We start from the raw sequence: 19,416 nt of genomic DNA on the forward strand, positions 1-19,416 counted from the left end.
ATAAAGATATTTAAGTACTCTTGACCTCAAAGAGTTATGTTAAATAGAGTGAGTCTATCTGTTGGTTTACTTGAATACTTCAAGTTTACAGTTATCTTCCCGGTATAACTACCCTCTCGTACAATTTTAAGCATCATGGTTTGGATAAGTCATAAGTTCACTTTACTTATAAGCATAAAATTAGATAAAAGTAATATGAAAGTACTTCAAAAATCACAAAGAACAATAGAAAATCATGGTATTACTCATTTTTCTGTTTTATGTTCTGAACAGTTCTTAAATTTGCTCTTCTTCATAAAAAGAATGCATATTATTGACATCAAATTATAAAACATACAAACAAATAGAAAGGAGAACATCAATTTAAACTTTGAAGCTAAGCACATACCTATGTCAATCATAGCTAATGATTTAATGTATTTTCTTTCATTCTTTTATCTTTACATGTATTTTCCTTACATAATTTCCAACATAGTCTTGTAGGTAATCTCCCAGACTCGGAAGGGTGTGTCAGATCACCAGGATCCTACTGCATCTCCACAACTTATCATCAGGGGACTGGGGCACATTACTTCTCTCCAACTCAATTTCCTCATCTATAAATGGGGAAATAACTTTGTCTACCTCAAAGAGCTATTGTGAGGATCAAGTGATAAACACTGTAATGTGTTTATAGTGAAGTCGCTCAGTCATGTCCAACTCTTTGCAACCCCATGGACTGTAGTCCAACAGGCTCCTCTGTCCATGGGATTTTCCAGGTAAGAATACTGCAGTGGGGTGCACTGCCTTCTCCAGAGGATCTTCCTGACCCAGGGATCGAACTTGGGTCTCCTGCATTGTAGGCAGACACTTTACCGTCTGAGGCACCAGGGAAGTCCCAATGTGTTTACAAGTGTGCTACAATTATTATATAAATTAATATATCCTATTCCCACACTATTATGAGTATTTTCTTCTGGCATTAAAAATTAATCACATTCAAAATTATAATGATTATAAAATAGAAACATCATATAAACATATCACAGTTTACCTAAGGCTATTGATGTTTGACATAAAACCATAAAATTCTGTAAAGCAATTATCCTTCAATGAAAAAATAAATAAATTTTAAAAATAAGGCTTTAGTAAAATGGTTATTTACAAATATTTGCCCACATGTTTTAGTATTTTAAAAACATATTCCTAGAATAGGAATTATTGAGCCAAAAAAAAAAAAATGAGTCAAGATTGCTAGTACATGTTGCTATATAGCTTTCCAAAACTATTACTGTGTTCATTATGATCCACCTGACCATATATAGTATAATAAAACTTCCTTAAAATGCATCTCCTACTTTTTTTCTGCTATACAATGGGTTCTTCATTTCTTTTTTTTTAATTGGAGTATAATTGCTTTACAATATTAAATAAAGCAATTATATAAATTGTGTAGTTTCTGAGTACAATGAAGTGAATCAGGTATATGCATGCATATATACCTTCCTCTGAACCTCCTTCCCACCCATCATGTTAAAATACATATTCATAAGGATTTTATATGTACAAAATGTGCTTTATTTTTTATATTTCTCAGGATTTAAAAAAAATCTTCATATAATTTTGTGTGGCAAACTACATTTTCTCTTTTGTTGCTTTGATTTATTTTCTCATGTAGAAAAACATTTATTTTCAGATAATTTTAAAATTATTTATCTGAGTATCTCATTAATTTGTTGATGCTTTATTTATTTATCTTTGTTTCTGACAGTTTTCTAAGCATAAATTTTCTTTGTTTTGTACTTCTTATTACTCCTTTGGCTGAGATAATGTTTTTCTTTCCTCTCCTGAGACATATAATTGTTTGCCTCATCTGTAATTAGCATTTTGTAATTTCTTCTAAACATGTATGTTAGTACTTTTCCTTGTGAGCAGAATCAGTGACTCTGATTTTTTTATCAGAGGACAGGTTTTTTAATTCTCCGTGGAATATGAAATAATAATTTTTGACAAGTATACCAAAAACTTTCTCAGGTAGAAACAAAATAAACACTTTCAACTGGGTGTAAAATATGAGTTATATATGAAGTCAAGCTCATTTAAGGTTAAGAAATAATTTATCCACTAAAAAACATTTGGCATCATAGAGTCTATTAAAATTCTATTTACACTCTCTTCTTGGTATTTGTTAACAATATAACAATGGATGTTGGGGAATAAGGAAAAGAGTGATACAGTTTTTCATCACAGAACAATGTAAAAATGAAAAAAAATTCTCTGATTATATATAGTTTTTACTTAATTTTAGACATATATGTCTTGAGCAAAGAGCATAAATGGCAATTATCTAAAGAAGGCCTGTTTGGTGATCATGTGAAACCACACTATACATTATATACAGTCTTAGCACCATGTGGAGTCTCTATCAAAAAATAGGGTTGCTTTAAAAAAAATTCTTGATTTATAAAAGAATGATATTAGAACACTCTCTAACACCATACATAAAAATAAATTAAAATAGACTAAAGACCTATATACAAGACCAGAAACCATACAACTCCTAGAGGATAAAATAGGCAGAACAATCTTTGACATAAACATAGCAATATATTTTTGGATCTGTCTCCTAAAGCAAAGGGAATAAAAGTAAAAAATAAACAAATTAAACTTAAAATATTGTTCACAGAAAAGGAAACAAAATTATCAACAAACCAAAAAGACAACCTACTGAGTGGAAGAAAATATTTGCAAATGATATGACCAATACGGGTAGTGAATATATATCCGACATATATAAGTGTTAGTTCTCAGTCATGCCCGACTCTTTGTGACCCCATGGAGGCCTGCCAGCCTCCTCTATCCGTGGAAATCTCCCGGCAAGAATACTGGAGCGGGTTGCCATTCCCTTCTCTAGGGATTCCCGACCCAGGTATTGAACCTATGTCTCCAACATTGCAGGTGGATTCTATACCTGCTGAGCCATCAGTGTTCCTTAAAGAGCTCATTCAATTCAAAATCAGGAAAATAAATAACCCAAATAAAAACTGGGCAGAAGAACTGAACAGTTCTTTTTCCGAAGAGGAAATGCAGATGACCAACAAATATATGAAAAGATGCTCAACATCACTAATCATCTTGGAAATGCAAATCAAAACCACAGTGAGATACCAACTCATACTTGTCAGGACTGCTATCATCAAAAAGAACACAAATAACAAATGTTGGTGAGGATGTGGAGAAAAGAGAACTCTTGTACACTTTGGTGGGAATGTAAATTGGTACAGCTACTGTGGAAAAGGTTTGGAGCTTTCTCAAAAAAACTAAAATTAGAACTACCATAGAACCAGCAATTCCGCTTCTTGGTACACATCCAAAAAAAAAAGACCAAAAAAACAGAAAACACTAATTCAAAAAGATAAACGCACCCCAGTATTCACTGAAGCATTATGTACAACTGTCAAGACATGGAAGCAATCTAACAGTTCATCACAGATAAATAGATAAATAAGAGATTATATATATAAATACATATATAATTATTATATACGTATGTATATATATATTTACATACTTTCTCTCTCACACACACACAGACACACACACAAACATGCAGGGGCCGAACCTGTGTCTCCTGCATTGGCAGGCTGGTTCTTTACCACTGAGCTGCCAGGGAAGCACCAATGTAATTGGTGGGCTGCATATTTCTCTGTTAACTAGTGCATTTATTCTTTCTAGATAATTTGCAAACTCAGGTTTCTCAAGCCTACATGGAACATGAAGAGTGGGCACTGAGTTTTTTCAACATAGCAGTTTTTTTTACTAAGTATTACAGGTAAATTAGACAGTTTTTGCCTTCATTTACTTCACCCCTTCCAATGTTAGGCCTTCCCAATGGCTCAGCGGTAAAGAATCCACCTGCAATTGCTAGAGACACTGGTTCAATCCCTGGATCAGGAAGATGCCCTAGAGAAGGAAAAGGGAACCCACTCCAATATTCTTGCCTGGGAAAGCCCATGGACAGAGGAGCCTGGTAGGCTACAGTCCATAAGGTCACAAGAAAGTTGGACATGACTTAGCGGCTAAACAACAATAGTAACACAATGCAAAGAACTCCTCAGTTAATGACTTTTCTAAAACTGTCTATCAACCAGTTAACATAGGTCTGGAATTTCACCATTTGAAAACTATAACATTAATATGAGAACAAGAAATCAATAAGCATATAATGATCTCAAAGAAAGGGATGAATAATCTAAACATAGATTTTTTTCATCACTGATTTTTATTTTTAAGACAAAGTCTAGACATAATTAGGGTTAAGAGACAGGTGATAGTTTTGATTTTTACAATACAATTTGAATCAATGAATTTACTGTTCGCAAATATAACTGTGATAACATTCAATTAAGGGCCATTGTTTTGCAAGGATAAAAATGTACTTCAGAGATGACTTTGAAATCAAACCAATGCATTATAATTATGTTTGATACACATGCATGCTACTTGCTAAATCGCTTCAGTTGTGTCCAACTCTTTGTGACAGTTATGAAGCAAAATAATAACTATAAATACACTGACACAAACTGAAAAATATCAGTACAGTTATGAAATTTGGCATGCAATGATTCTTTGTATGACTCAGACAAATTAAACAGTTAGCATCTTCAAAGACAGACACTAAGTTTGGGTCCTTCCTAGGATCAATTTTTGCTTTTCAAGAAGCAAATGACACATTGACCACAGGTGTAAAGATTGTTGGTCAACATCATCATTATCATTGCTTTCCTAAAGGGAGGAAAAAGAAATCTCAGTTCCTAGGAAAATTAGGGGTTATTGTTGCCATGGAGACCAAGATGTATGTAACAAGTGTCATCAAAGAGAGAAAGATAAAAACTGGTATGCACTAGGTGTAGGTATTTACAAATCTCTCAAAAAAAATAAAAAAGTCCTCAGTGATCTAAGGTAGATTTTCAGATTTAGATAAATTTTGGACTATAAATCCAATCAGATATCTTTTCAGAGGAGGTTAATGATTCTTCTGACAAGACAAAGTTCAACAGTAAAATTTTACACAGAAATTACCACTCTTTCTTTAAAAATATATATATTCTACAAAAATGCACTTTGAAAGATGTTCTTTTCCTGGAACATACACGTTTGTAAACTCAGACAGGCACAGTCTCACTACTAATTCTCACTCTTTCCATATATTATCAAAATATTTGAGTTTTTAGCAAGAAGTCTATGGATTGTTGATAGCAGTTTCTCTACCAGTGGGTAAAAATGCAAGTAGTGAATATTCAGTAAACATAGATTTTAGTAGCTGAATCTTTATTTGATAGTAAAATATAACAAATTCAAACTTTTACAGGTTTGTAAATATGGGTCATCTTGATTTATGTTATTTATATAAATTCTTAATTTTGTAGAAACTGGCAAACATGTATTCCGTAAAATGGTTCTTGATAGCCACATTTCTTTCTCAAGACTGTCCCTAAGGGGGCTGATTTTATTCTAAAAGCATGCTGAGGCTTAGTTTGATCTTTGTGTTTTTTCTAGATTCATATAATATTAATAAAAGAGCCACATTTCAATAAGGATTTATTAGGCCTTTCCACTGAGAAGACAGAACATTCTATTCTCTAAGTTCTATTTTAATATATTAAACATCACATTTAGGAGACTATCAGAAAAATAACCAGAATAGATAAGAAATTCTGATGCTATGGAAAGGGGAAGAAAGGTACACAATTATGACTTTAGTTTCACATTTCTATTTAGATGAAAATATTCTCAAGTATAATAAAAATCCATTTAAATAACCAATACAATATAATAGCAAGAGATTGACTTTTTTTTTTCTTGGAAAGCTCATGATGTACATAGTTGTCACAAAGAACATTCAGTAAGAAAATTCAATCAGGTGGTAGGATAAAGCAATTTTATTATTGTACTTATTATTGTACACAGTTTCTTGGAAGGAATTCTTTGTAAAGTCTAAGTGTTTTTTTAATGGCCTTTAGATAGCTCATTTTGCAATGGAAATGAACCATTATCATGTACTGTCATCCACTCAGTTCAAACCTATTTTGTGTAAAACCCTCCTAACTGTTTTTGCTCTAAACAGAATCTTTTTGATGTCATATTCTAAGAACCATCTGAATATTTCTTAATATCTATTGCAATTAGTCATGCTTTTGTTCCATCTGAAACTGGTCTTTCCTAAAACAGAGCTAAGTCTCAGAGTACAAGATAAGTAAAGTCAAACCATTTCCAATGGTAAATCATATCCTAGTTACATATCCTTTAAAAAATCTATTAATTTTATTGTCACTTATGAATAAATTTGTATATCTCCAGTGTAGGGCCCCAGTGAAGGGTCTTCTGGTTGTAAATTATAGCAAAGGATATAGAGGGAGGGAAATAGATGGATTCTAAACGTATTTTGAAAGTGGAATATACAACATGATCTTTGAACAATGATTCAAGCTGGGAAAACCGTTTACTATAATTTTCCTTTTTGTATTGTTATTAATCTCAATTGTTGTTGTTCAGTCACTAAGTTGTGTCCCACTCTGCAACGGCATGGACTGCAGCATTCCAGGCTCCTCTATCCTCTATTATCTCCTGGAATTTGGTCGAATTCATGTCTATTTAGTTGGTGGTGCTGTCTAACCATCTCATCCTCTGCTGTCCTTGTCTCCTTTTGCCTTCTATCTTTCCCAGCATCAGGATTTTTTCCAACAAGTCAGCTCTTTGCATCAGGTGGCCGCAGTAGTGGAGCCTCAGCTGCAACATCAGTCCTACCAATGAATATTCAGGGTTGATTTATTTAGGATTGACTGGTTTGATCTCTTTGCTATCAAAGGGACTCTCAAGAGTCTTCTCCATCACCCAATTCCAAAGCATCAATTCTTTAGCACTTAGCCTTCTTTATGGTCCAATTTTCACATCCATACAACACTACAGGAAAAACCATAGCTTTGACTATATGGAACTTTGGAGTCAAAATGATGTCTCTGCTTTTTAATATACTATGTAGGTTTGTTATGGCTTTCTTTTGAAGAAGCAAGCATCTTTTAATTTCATGGCTGCAGTCACTGTCTGCAATGATTTTGGACTTCAAGAAAATAAAATCTATCACTGCTTCCACTTTTTCCCCTTCTATTCACCATTAAGTGATGAGATCAGATGCCATGATCTCCTTAAAGAAATTGACCTAGCATTGCCTGAGAGAAACAAAGTCATTTACTGTCTTATGACCTAAATCAAATCCCTTATGACTATACAGTGGAAGTGAGAAATAGATTTAAGGGACTAGATCTGATAGACAGAGTGCCTGATGAACTATGGACGGAGGTTCATGACATTGTACAGGAGACAGGGATCAAGACCATCCCCATGGAAAAGAACTGCAAAAAGGCAAAATGGTTGTCTGAGGAGGCCTTACAAATAGCTGTGAAATGAAGAGAAGCGAAAAGCAAAGGAAAAAGGAAAGATATTCCCACTTGAATGCAGAGTTCCAAAGAATAGCCAGGAGAGATAAGAAAGCCTTCCTCAGAGATCAATGCAAAGAAATAGAGGAAAACAACAGAATGGGAAAGACTAGAGATCTCTTCAAGAAAATTAGAGATACCAAGGGAACATTTCATGCAAAGATGGGTACGATAAAGGACAGGAATGGTATGGACCTAAGAGAAGCAGAAGATATTAAGAAGAGGTGGCAAGAATACACAGAAGAACTGTACAAAAAAGATCTTCATGACCCAGATAATCACGATGGTGGTATCACTCACCTAGAGCCAGACATCCTGGAATGTGAAGTCAAGTGGGCCTTAGAAAGCATCACTATGAACAAAGCTAGTGGATGTGATGGAATTCCAGTTGAGTTATTTCAAATCCTGAAAGATGATACTGTGAAAGTGCCACACTCAATATGCCAGCAAATTTGGAAAACTCAGCAGTGGCCACAGGACTGGAAAAGGTCAGTTTTCATTCTAATACCTAAGAAAGGCAAAGCCAAAGAATGCTCAAACTACTACACAATTGCACTCATCTCACACGCTAGTAAGGTAATGCTCAAAATTCTCCAAGCCAGGCTTCAGCAATACGTGAACTGTGAACTTGCAGATGCTGGTTTTAGAAAAGGCAGAGGAACCAGAGATCAAACTGCCAATATCCACTGGATCATCGAAAAAGCAAGAGAGTTCCAGAAAAACATCTATTTCTGCTTTATTGACTATGCCAAAGCCTTTGACTGCGTGGATCACAATAAACTGGAAAATTCTGAAAGAGATGGGAATACCAGACCACCTGACCTGCCTCTTGAGAAACCTATATGCAGGTCAGGAAGCTACAGTCAGAACTGGACATGGGACAACAGACTGGTTCCAAATAGGAAAAGGAGTATGTCAAGGCTGTATATTGTCACCTGGCTTATTTAACTTATATGCAGAGTACATCATGAGAAACACTGGGCTGGAAGAAGCACAAGCTGGAATCAAGATTGCCAGGAGAAATATCAATAACTTCAGATATGCATATGACACCACCCTTGTGGCAGAAAGTGAAGAGGAACTAAAAAGCTTCTTGATGAAAGTGAAAGAGGAGAGTGAAAAAGTTGGCTTAAAGCTCAACATTAGAAAACTAAGATCATGGCATCTGGTCCCATCACCTCATGGGAAATAGATGGGGAAACAGTAGAAACAGTGTCAGACTTTATTTTTTTCGGCTCCAAAATCATTGCAGATGGTGACTGCAGCCATGAAATTAAAAGACGCTTACTCCTTGGAAGGAAAGTTATGACCAACCTAGATAGCATATTAAAAAGCAGAGACATTACTTTGCCAACAAAGGTCTGTCTGGTCAAGGCTATGGTTTTTCCAGTGGTCATGTATGGATGTGAGAGTTGGACTGTGAAGAAAGCTGAGCACCAAAAAATTGATGCTTTTGAACTGTAGTGTTGGAGAAGACTCTTGAAAGTCCCTTTGACTGCAAGGAGATCCAACCAGTCCATCCTAAAGGAGATCAGTCCTGGGTGTTCATTGTAAGGACTGATGTTGAAGCTGAAACTCCAATACTTTGGCCACCTCATGTGAAGAGTTGACTCGTTGGATAAGACCCTGATGCTGGGAGGGATTGGGGGCAGGAGGAGAAGGGGACGACAGAGGATGAGATGGCTGGATGGCATCACCGACTCGATGGGCATGAGTTTGAGTAAACTCTGGGAGTTTGTGATAGACAGGGAGGCCTGGCGTCTGCGATTCATGGGGTCGCAAAGAGTTGGACACAACTGAGCGACTGAACTGAATTGATCCTTAATCTTCCTCCTTCTGTTTCAGAGAAATGACTGCCATGTCCCAAGGGCTTTTTTGGTCAGATGTGGTTGGATGTATATGCAGTATTCTTGACCTTTCTTATATCTGACCAGGTCCATCTGTGAATGACTACAGGAAGGAAAAAATTGGCACCTCCCTTCCAGAAGCTGACCAGATCCAGGAAATGTTTGACTTTACCTCCTCCCATTTTAGTATAAAAGAAGTCTGATCTAACTCCTGGCTTTTTGAATAAAGACATTATTTCTTGCCCCAATTAAACCAAAAATAATAATAATAATAGATGTATCTGCTTGTTTATGCAGCACAGGTGACCCTTCTTAGACCATGACTAACTGGGGTGGGTTCTTACCAAGGTCCCTGGTGAGACAAAGGAGAAGGAATTCACTTTGATCTATGACCCCTAGCTAAGTGGAAAGCTGTGTCCAGAGTAGCATTTTAACCGCAAGTTCAGTTCCATGAATATGTCCTACTTCTCTCTGTTTATCAGAAGCATACCTGTTCCTTCCTCCACAGGAAGCTCCACGGTCACAAATATCAGAAGTATGTATTATATGGCCATTAACTGTTTTAATCCTAAGATTAACATTTGAGAAAACAATTCCAAATATATCTGCTTAATGTAAATACAAACAAGAGGTCTTTATTTTAACATACATGACTCTCCAATCCTTTGCTATAATTTTATGAATTCATTTATTTTTGGCAGGTTTTATTCACTAGAGTATAACCATTGTAAAGGCATAAAATAGATGTTTATTGAATATTTGTTAGGGAATTAAATGAATAAATAAAGTCAAAGGTGACAAGAATCAAAAAAGAGGCAGTAGCATGAGCAGATAGGATTGAGGATAGTTAAAATTCTTAGCCTTATTCATATTAATGTAGTATTTTAGGTTCTTTTAGAGACCATGATATGTTTTTCTTCAGCCAGTACAAGAGGGAAGTCCATTTCTCTCAGCTTTTTTTGAGATGGGGAATTGGGCATAGTGAAGTTGACTGGAAGGTGAAGTTCATACACTTGTGAAGTCTCCTGAATCACCATTTACTGAACCTTTCAAAATGTGAACTCTATCAATTTAGGAACTCTGTCTTTTCATCTATGAATTGGTAACTATACTATTTAGGAAAATACAAAGGTAAAATCAACAAGACTTATGAGCCTTCAGGAGGCAAATATTGCTATTACCCATGATATAGTTGGAGACACTGTATTTTAGAGGGAGTAAGAAACCTGTTTTTAAATAGTAAATGGTGGAACAAAGATTTGAGCCCAATTTTGTTTGAATTTAGTCCTTGATCTATTAATCAGTCTACTAAATTAAAAAATGAATATCTTTTGCTGGTTTCTCTGGTGGCTCAGGATGGTAAAGAATCTGCTTGCAATGAAGAAGACCTGGGCTGAGAAGATCCCCCAGAGAAGAATGGTTTCCCACTCCAGTATTCTTGCCTGGAGATCCATGGACAGAGGAGCCTGGCAGGCTACAGTCCGTGGGGTCACAAAGAGTCAGACACAACTGAGCAATTTTCACTTTTCATTCCTACAATTTCAAAGTCAAGTCTGCCATAATGGCATTTCAAAAATATTTCCGCTATTTGGAAAATAGTGACTAAACTAAAATGCTGACTAAACTAAACCCCACTTCCCTCTTTTGCCTGATGATGTCATGTGGTAATTTTCAAAGGTTCTGAAACCGTTTGATGTGAACTCTTAGCTCCTTTTCCCTATAGCTTACCTTCACCCACTCTCAGGACTTTATCTGTCTTCTCAGGAGATTTGTGCAAATTTCATTCTAAGGTAAATTTCCTTTCCTAATTTCTTTTTTCTCCACTGTTTGATTTCTAGCTCTATAACCAGCTCCTTCCACTTTTGCCATATAGTCACCACCATTATCCCTTAAAAACAGAGTCCCGATATTCTGCTCTTCTTTAAACTAACACTGATGAAGGTTCAGCTAATACTGTCTGCTCCTGTTTACTCTAAATTATACTCTCAGAAGAGTTTCATGGCTTCACAGTAAAGTTATTCCAAACTGTATCTTCCCAAGCAACCCACAGGACTCCAGGCTATTCTGTCTTTGAAATCACAACGTACACATTGCAAATACGATTGCAAATATCTTGACAAGGTGTTCTTGGTATGACACGAACCAGCATTATAGCTCTATTTCCCACTTCTATGGTATGTGAGAGTATGTGAGTGTGTATATAATATGTGTGTGTGTGTATATATATGTGTGTGTGTATATATATATATATATATATATATGGCTCATGCTCAGTCTTGTCCAACTCTTTGTGACCCCATACACTGTGGCCCTCCAGGCTGTCCAGGAGATATACAAGGCAAGAATAATGGAGTGGGTTGCCATTTCCTTCTCCAGGGGATCTTCCCCACCCAGGGATCGAACTCAGATCTCCTGCATTGCAGGCAGATTCTTTACCACTGAGCCACCTGGGAAGCCCTATGCATATAAATTATCAAGTGAATATAATTATCAAGTGAATAAATATGCACATGTGTGCTCAGTCATATCTGACTCTTTGTGGCCCCATGGACTGTGGCCCATCAGGTTCCTCTGTCCATGAAATTTTCTGGGAAAGAATACCCGAGTGGGTTGCCATGCCCTTCTCCAGAGGATCTTCCCAACCCAGCAATGGCACTTAGGTCTTCCACACTGCAGGCAGATTCTCTACCACTTGAGCAACCAGGAATCCCAAGAATGTTGGTGTTGGTAGCCTATCCCTTCTCCAGGGGATCTTCCCAACCCAGGAATCAAACTGGGGTCTCCGGCATTGCAGGTGGATTCTTTACCAGCTGAGCAACCAGGGAAGACTGTGTATGTGTACATATATATATATGTAAATATATATATATATATATATATGATCAAATGAAACATTGTCCATGTCTTTCCTATATTGTTACATCTTTTTGAAATTATTCAATTTCTACTAATCTATAAATTCTCCATTATTCTAAGATAATTCTAAGAACCATGTGTGCTGTGATATACTTAATTATACTCTTATCAGAAATATTCTTTTATTACTCTTTTGAAGCTTGAAACAGATTTTCCATTGTATTTACTTACAAATGTGTGTTATCTGCTCATTCTATATAAAAAGCCTCTTGAGCCTCTTAAGGATAAGGACTCTGTGTAATTAATTTATCAAAACAAATTTTCAAATTTCAGACAAGAACATGAACTATTGATGAAATGTCAAGACAACATGTATAACTCACATTATTATACTCTGCTTATCAATAGGATAGATTATAACATATACCTGGTAACTATTACATTCAGGGTATTTCTATAATTTACATTTAAGCCTGAAGAAACCTCTAATATTTTCTTTATTTTGAGTCTAAGATAGGACTGGGTCTATGGTAACATGAAGAGCATCACCATTTTTATGTTAATGTGTTAAAATATAAGCAGTGCTTGAGGCTCATCCTAGTGACCTGAGTACATCCAAAGAATAAGGTAACAGCATTCCCAGTAAATACTGAGATTAGTCCCTGAACTTCACCATTATCAATTCCAGCCTTGGTATCAATTGATGTTCTCAGTCTTGGAAGCAAGGTAATTAGGAAGTGACAGTCTCATGAATACTTTAGTTCCAGTTTATTATAAGAATCCTAATTTTGCATGGTCTTGACAAAGGATACAACCAAACTCTCAACGAAAAGATGTAATACGCCTATTAATTTTACTCATCAATTGGTCATGATATACTGCTTGCCTTGGTGACATTAAAAACATGTGTTTTCTCTCTCCTGCATCATTTAATCAACATTTACATACATTTTGTTTCATTTCAGGCTAAAAGACCCCTTCTTTTGATTCAATTTCCTTTTTCAGTTTCCATCTATGAGTGATGTTCCATGTTCAATTGTTTAGATGAAATATAACAATATCTTTAAAGCAAAATTATCTCAAACTTTTTTTCTTAAGTTCTTATCAAAATATCTATTTTAATTTGTAGCTTTCAATAAATCCATCAAAAATATCTAAATGAATATATTAAAAATATAAGCAAACTTCTATTAAAATGTTCTAAAAGTAGCACACACACCCAAATTCTGTACATCACACAAATTGTATAAATAAAATCAGGGAAGACAGAGTCAATGTAATGTGTAGCATTCATGTTCATACCTAATTTACTTGTGCACATTAATTCAGACATTTCTCTTGAATATGACCCAGCAGTGGAAACATGTTTTAGTATTTAATCGTTTTACATGGTCTGTTCTAAGTGGGAAAGTCTATGCAGGTACATGTGATTATAAGCTACATACACAAAGACTCATATTACACCATATATCTTCTAATTATATCTTATAGCTAATTACGATTATATTAATATATTAGTATACCTTACATTAAATTAAGATTACATACATTATATGCAGAGAATCAGAAAAACCTGATGAGAAAATAAAAACATATAAAATATCTTAAAAGACATCTTTATCCTTGAATTCTAATTGCCAAATATTATGTCCAATATAACGAACTGAGAACAAATTTCTTAGAGTTACTCAATAAATTTAAAAGTCAATGAAATGTGACTGCAACAGGAAATATTTATTTCTTCATTAGTATATGTTTATTTAATAATTAAAGTAAATAAACTGAATGTTTCAAGTACCTTTTCCAGACCTTCTTCCTTGAGGCTGATCACATCTAAATCAAAATCTGTTCGCAGGCCATTGGTTTTGTTAAAAGTTATTCTGCCTGTGAGGCCTTCCCAATGTGCCTGTGGGGAAAACAAACAAGCAAACAAAAACCATAGATTATTAAATATGTAAAGGATGAGAAGATAAACTTTTTTTTATACAAGGAAAAAGAAACACTATTTTTGTTACTTCCCATAAATTTACATTGCTGTCCATTTTTAATATTTAACATTTTATTCTCTTCTGAACTTTGAAGGATGTTTTTTCCAAATACGCTATCCAAGTCTCAGGAAAAATTTATTGTAAATTTTTCATTTTAAATACTGCATTTGCTGAGTATAACCTTCCTTTATGAGAAATGTGTGGCTTATATATAAAATAGCAAAGCTCTTTCAGCAAAGTGAGAAGAACTTGAAATAGTAAATACCTCACTGGGGATTACACATAGAAATACTATTATAAAATACCACTCCTAACATCAAACTAATACAAAATAAATATTTTATTACAATTAAAGAAACTGGATCTAGGAAACATTTTGTTATATTACTTCAATCATACACTTTATAATTAGAATAATTAACATTGCTTTATTATACCCTGTGTGATACTGGGAAAAATGTATCAAAATTACTTCACATCAATGTATACTTCCTATAGGAGCATCTCTTCAGGTAGAAAGAGATGAGAATATAATAATCCAGATACACAATGGATTATCCCTCAAGAGTGAGCAAATATCTAGGCTTTGTAATACAAAAAGATTTCTCATTCTGCTGGCTATATAGCCCAAATTAGATGTTATATATGTCATTTGCAAACAGCTTGGAAAAATAGTTACATGTGAAAATTTTAAATAATGTAACATATACTCACAATTATGTTTGAAGATATACTGAGACTCAAAAGAGGTAAAGCCCAGTAGATAAAGGGTAACATTTCAACAAGTATTACAAATGGATATAATTATTACTACATTTCTTAGGCTCCATGTGTTCCTTGGATACTTATATGAAGAAATTCTAAAATAATTTTAGGTTAATAAATTATAAGTAAATTTAAAAAAAAACTATAATACATATCTCAGTGCATATTGCAAAAGGTCATCCTTGAGGTTACCATGTGTCAACAGGTGTCCAGTATGGAAGGAAAACATTTGTTAACTTAACTTTTTCCAAAGAAAATAATTGTGGGCAGTGAACAAAAATCTATAGTAGTATAAAAATGGGAAATGGGGTCAAGAAGTACAGCAGTAGAAGTGCAGAGTAGTAAAAGAAATCTGGGCTAAAGACAGCACAGGGAAATGTACATCAATGAAACTGTGCAACTAATAAGACCAATCACAAATTAAATTCTGAACTTTCCAGCAACCAAAGCAAAGAAGAAAATATGATGAAAACACAAGATACAAGACCCATAATTTAAGACACATCAATTGCCCAGGAGAAACTCAGCTTTTCCTGGTACTGAAACCTGAGGGAAATCTCTCTTTTTGGTCTTCATAAGAGAGACTCTATGTGATTTAGTGGACAAGATCCTCAATAACACCCTACAATGAATACAATAGCTAATTACAGTTTCTTACAGGGCTGTTTGACACATGTCTCACTTGTCAAGTGCTTCATTCAGAAAAAGCTCTTCTTCAACTAGCCAAACCAATGTGCTGTTAGCAATCCTCTGAGACTTAGTTTTACACCAGAAGTAAATGCAGAATGTGGAGTAATAAGAGGACAATATGCTGTTACAGGACTATCATCCCACCTATCTCAGAGTTCAGTAATAATTAGACAAGGAACTCACAGATATTCATTGCCAATGTCCTGATGGTTCTTAATTATGATTCTGTTTGCACTTTTATTTTCATGATAAATAATTTATTCTATGATGAGCTGATGATTTCCTTTAAGCAATAAATGAAAAATCTTATATATGGTAATAATAGCTGTGACTTTTCATAGTGAAGATTAAATATTCATGGTTAACCTTTCATATAAAAACTCATAAATCAAATGTACTTTAATAAAAAATAAAAATCTCCTGCTGTATCAAATAAAAAATATCCTTAGCTGACAAAGGTATTTCCTCCATGAGAAGATGGATAGGAAGAATACGTGTGTGAGGTAAATGTGTGAGTTTGCATGTTTGTGTGTGATATTTAAGAATTCTCCCTTTTTATCCTTACTATGAGCATACTTGGTCTTAAACTGTAATAGACGTAATTAGAAATGATACATTGCCATAAAAATGGTTGTACTATGCAACATGAAGTAAACTTTGCACTTTTATGATTCTATATATTCTGTTTTATGTTAATGCTAATACAATTAAAATAACTAGATGTTATACTTAGCAGCCATAGCTCTAAAAAGTAATTCTTGAAAATGTACAAATTGGGTATAATTTAGTGTAGTGCAAAGGGCATTCAAGTTAAAAATTCATGGCATATTTTGTAATCTATGCTATAAATATTCTTTAAGTATCTATTTTTGCACACAAATGAAAAGTAACACAATCGGATATGACAGAGCAAAACAACAATATACATAAAGATTCCGAAAGGTGAGGGGCAAAAATGTCGTAAATCATGTATCACTGATTCTCATCTGTTCACACAACCATAGATATTTTGTAGAAATTCATTTATTTACCATGTAATTTTTCCCTTGCTTCCATATTATTTAGTAAAAATGCTAATTTTGCTTGGATGGGAAAAATAAGAAAGCTTAATTTAGAAGATACAAGTACAAGACGACCTGTGAGGGAAACTGCAATCATGTGAATTCACTCAACTTGAGGACAAGTGAGGCAGAGCAGGAGTACTGTCCGGACTCACCTCTTTAATCAGGCTCATGAAGCGGGTCCCGAAGCGCCAGGGCTTGTGGCGATTGCACTGCAAGGAGCTGACCGTCATCTGGGGAAACTGCTGGACGCCCACGGACACGACATGCACAGCGTCATACATGAGGGCAGCATCGGTCTTAAAACGAGAGAAAAGGAAAGGTGGTGTCAATACAACATGGGAAACCCATGATAGGTGTTTGTAAGTAGAGATAAAGAACCAGTGAGAGGAAGAAATACCCAGTTTTTCTTCATGTAAGGGAGAAAACAATATTTCCACATGCTGTGGTTCTCTTAAAGAAGCTACTGTGATCAAATCCCTTCATGGGCCCCATTAGCACATCTGACCTACCCTCCCTTTCCTGAGGTGATAACATAATTTCATATCATCCCACTATCTCTGCTGAAGTAGGAAATGTGTGCAGACATGCATTATTTCATTTTTTGTCCCACCCTTTGTCTCTAGCTTACTCTGTCCCTCTGTACACGTGTGTGTGCATGCACATACACAAGGAATGCAAATATGAACATTTTAATGGTTCCTTAAATTACATATTGTGTATAAAAGTAAATGAGTAAATAATTTCCTTTCATAGAAAGAAACAAGAGATTTGAAGAGATTTACCTAAAAAGCTTAAAGATATAAACCCTAATTTTTCCTGCAATTCAGCTTTTCAAAAGGTTCAGTCTCAGAAATGATGATACAGTTTTGAATCTCAATGCATGCGTTAATCCCTTTTCAAGGAACTAAGCTTAATCCCCTGTACTGTTTTCTTTTCCCAAAATTTCCATATGAATAAAAGTTCATTTTGGCTTCTCAAGCAAAATGAATATGAATTCTACTGTGTTTGCACCTGCTCAAATGACTGGCCACTTTAGAGGTGAATGATAAAAAATAAAATGTTTATAAGTCATAACAAACCAGAGGCTCAGTAAGTGTCAAGCGCTGTGTTAAATGGACCCTCACATTGTGTTTGACGGATCTATGCCAGGCTCGCTACCTACAGAAGAGAGCCACGCTGACAATGAGGGTAGCAATGAACTTTGGGCCATCTGCTTGGCATGCTTTGGAATAAAAGCATATATTTCCTCTTCTCATTCACACAATTAGTGAGCTGTGAAATGAATTCCAAAATGAATAGGAACCCTGTAGATTACAGCGTTTGCCACAATACAATACGAAATGAGGACACACAGTAGCTTTCATGCAAATGGATCCTCAGGAACGTAACCACATAAAATGGAAGGTGGCTAAAGAGCCCAGTGCAATGACAGAACATAGTAATAATACCATTCTATAGTTCATAAATCTTTGGGGAATATAGCTCAGATTCATAACCCTCGCTTGGTAAATACCAGCTGACTACTTTCGCACACTGATGGCTGCAGAGTGAAAACTAGAGGAGTGGTGTTGATACAGGCACATATCATGAGCCTGAGGATCAGGCTGATATTTATCTTTGGCCTGAGTTAACACTCAGAGGACAAATCTCATACACCACACTGGTGGTTATAAAAAAAAAAAGTTACCAAGATATGAAAGACATGTTTGATTTTTAAATAAAATGAATTTTTTAAAAGTCACTATCAACAAATGTATAGAGATATGAACACTTTAAGAGACTACTAGAGAGAAGATAAAGGGCAATTTTGCAAGTTGCACCACAAGGGAATTTTTTAAATATCCACGTTCTTTTTAATCCAGTTATTTCTCTTTCTGGAATTTTCCCTGAGAAAATAAAAGATAAAAACAAAAGCTACACACAATATTTGTTTTAATAAATAACAAAGAGTATAAATCAATAAATGTTCAAAATAAGGAAACACAGAAAATCACAATGATACTTTATATAAACATTAAAAATCATGTTTTAAAAAATAATCATTAGATGAGAAACTGCATGAGATATAAAGCTAAGTATAAAAACAGATTATACAGAACTGTATTTCTAGCATTTGTGTACTTAACATATATGCTATTTAACTTATTTCTTACAATAATAATTGAGAATTATTTCCATTTTTCCTGATATTGTTGATTTCCTGATATTGTTTCCATTTTACAAATGATGAGACCAAGGCTGAGAGATGTTATGTAACTAACAAAGTCATACAACTAAGCAGTGGAGAGGCCCAGATTCAAACAGCCTCATTGGTCACAGAAAGTATTCTTAAACATCATACGGGGCATATTATGTGAATAACAATTAAAAAAAATTAAAGTGAAGAAAATACACTAAAATGATACTACCGATTACTCTTGGGAAACAAAAGTGAGTAAAATTTATATGTTTCTCCTTTTTCTTTATTTTCTACAGTTTTTTTTTTTTTAAGATGGAGGTTTACTAACTACCATTGCAATTATTACCAAGATGAAATTTTGTCATACAGTAGCTAAAAGAACACAATCTATGCTATTCCTACTATCCTGCCAGGACTTGCTGCCTTATGTGATCTTATGTGACCTGTATGAAAATTCTAGAATAGTAACCTTATCTATTAATAAAATGACAACACCAGGAAAGAATTTTACCTAATTAAAAGTTTGAAAATGATTTTTGGTACATAATTTCA

At 34.6% G+C, this 19,416-nt stretch overlaps 1 protein-coding gene across 6 annotated transcripts in view; it reads right to left on the bottom strand.

Moving 5' to 3' along the window:
* Positions 1-19,416, bottom strand: part of GRIK2 (glutamate ionotropic receptor kainate type subunit 2) — a 725,919-nt gene that overhangs the window by 247,915 nt on the left and 458,588 nt on the right. For all 6 annotated transcript variants that reach the window (XM_061131531.1, XM_061131528.1, XM_061131529.1 and 3 more), the window contains 2 exons: positions 16,838-16,981; positions 13,977-14,084 (listed from right to left, as the gene is read on the bottom strand). In XM_061131531.1, the coding sequence (XP_060987514.1) occupies positions 13,977-14,084; positions 16,838-16,981 (252 nt within the window). The remainder of the gene's footprint in view (positions 1-13,976; positions 14,085-16,837; positions 16,982-19,416) is intronic.

This window comes from Dama dama, chromosome 28 (assembly GCF_033118175.1).
Source record: "Dama dama isolate Ldn47 chromosome 28, ASM3311817v1, whole genome shotgun sequence".
NCBI classification, from domain to species: domain Eukaryota; kingdom Metazoa; phylum Chordata; class Mammalia; order Artiodactyla; family Cervidae; genus Dama; species Dama dama.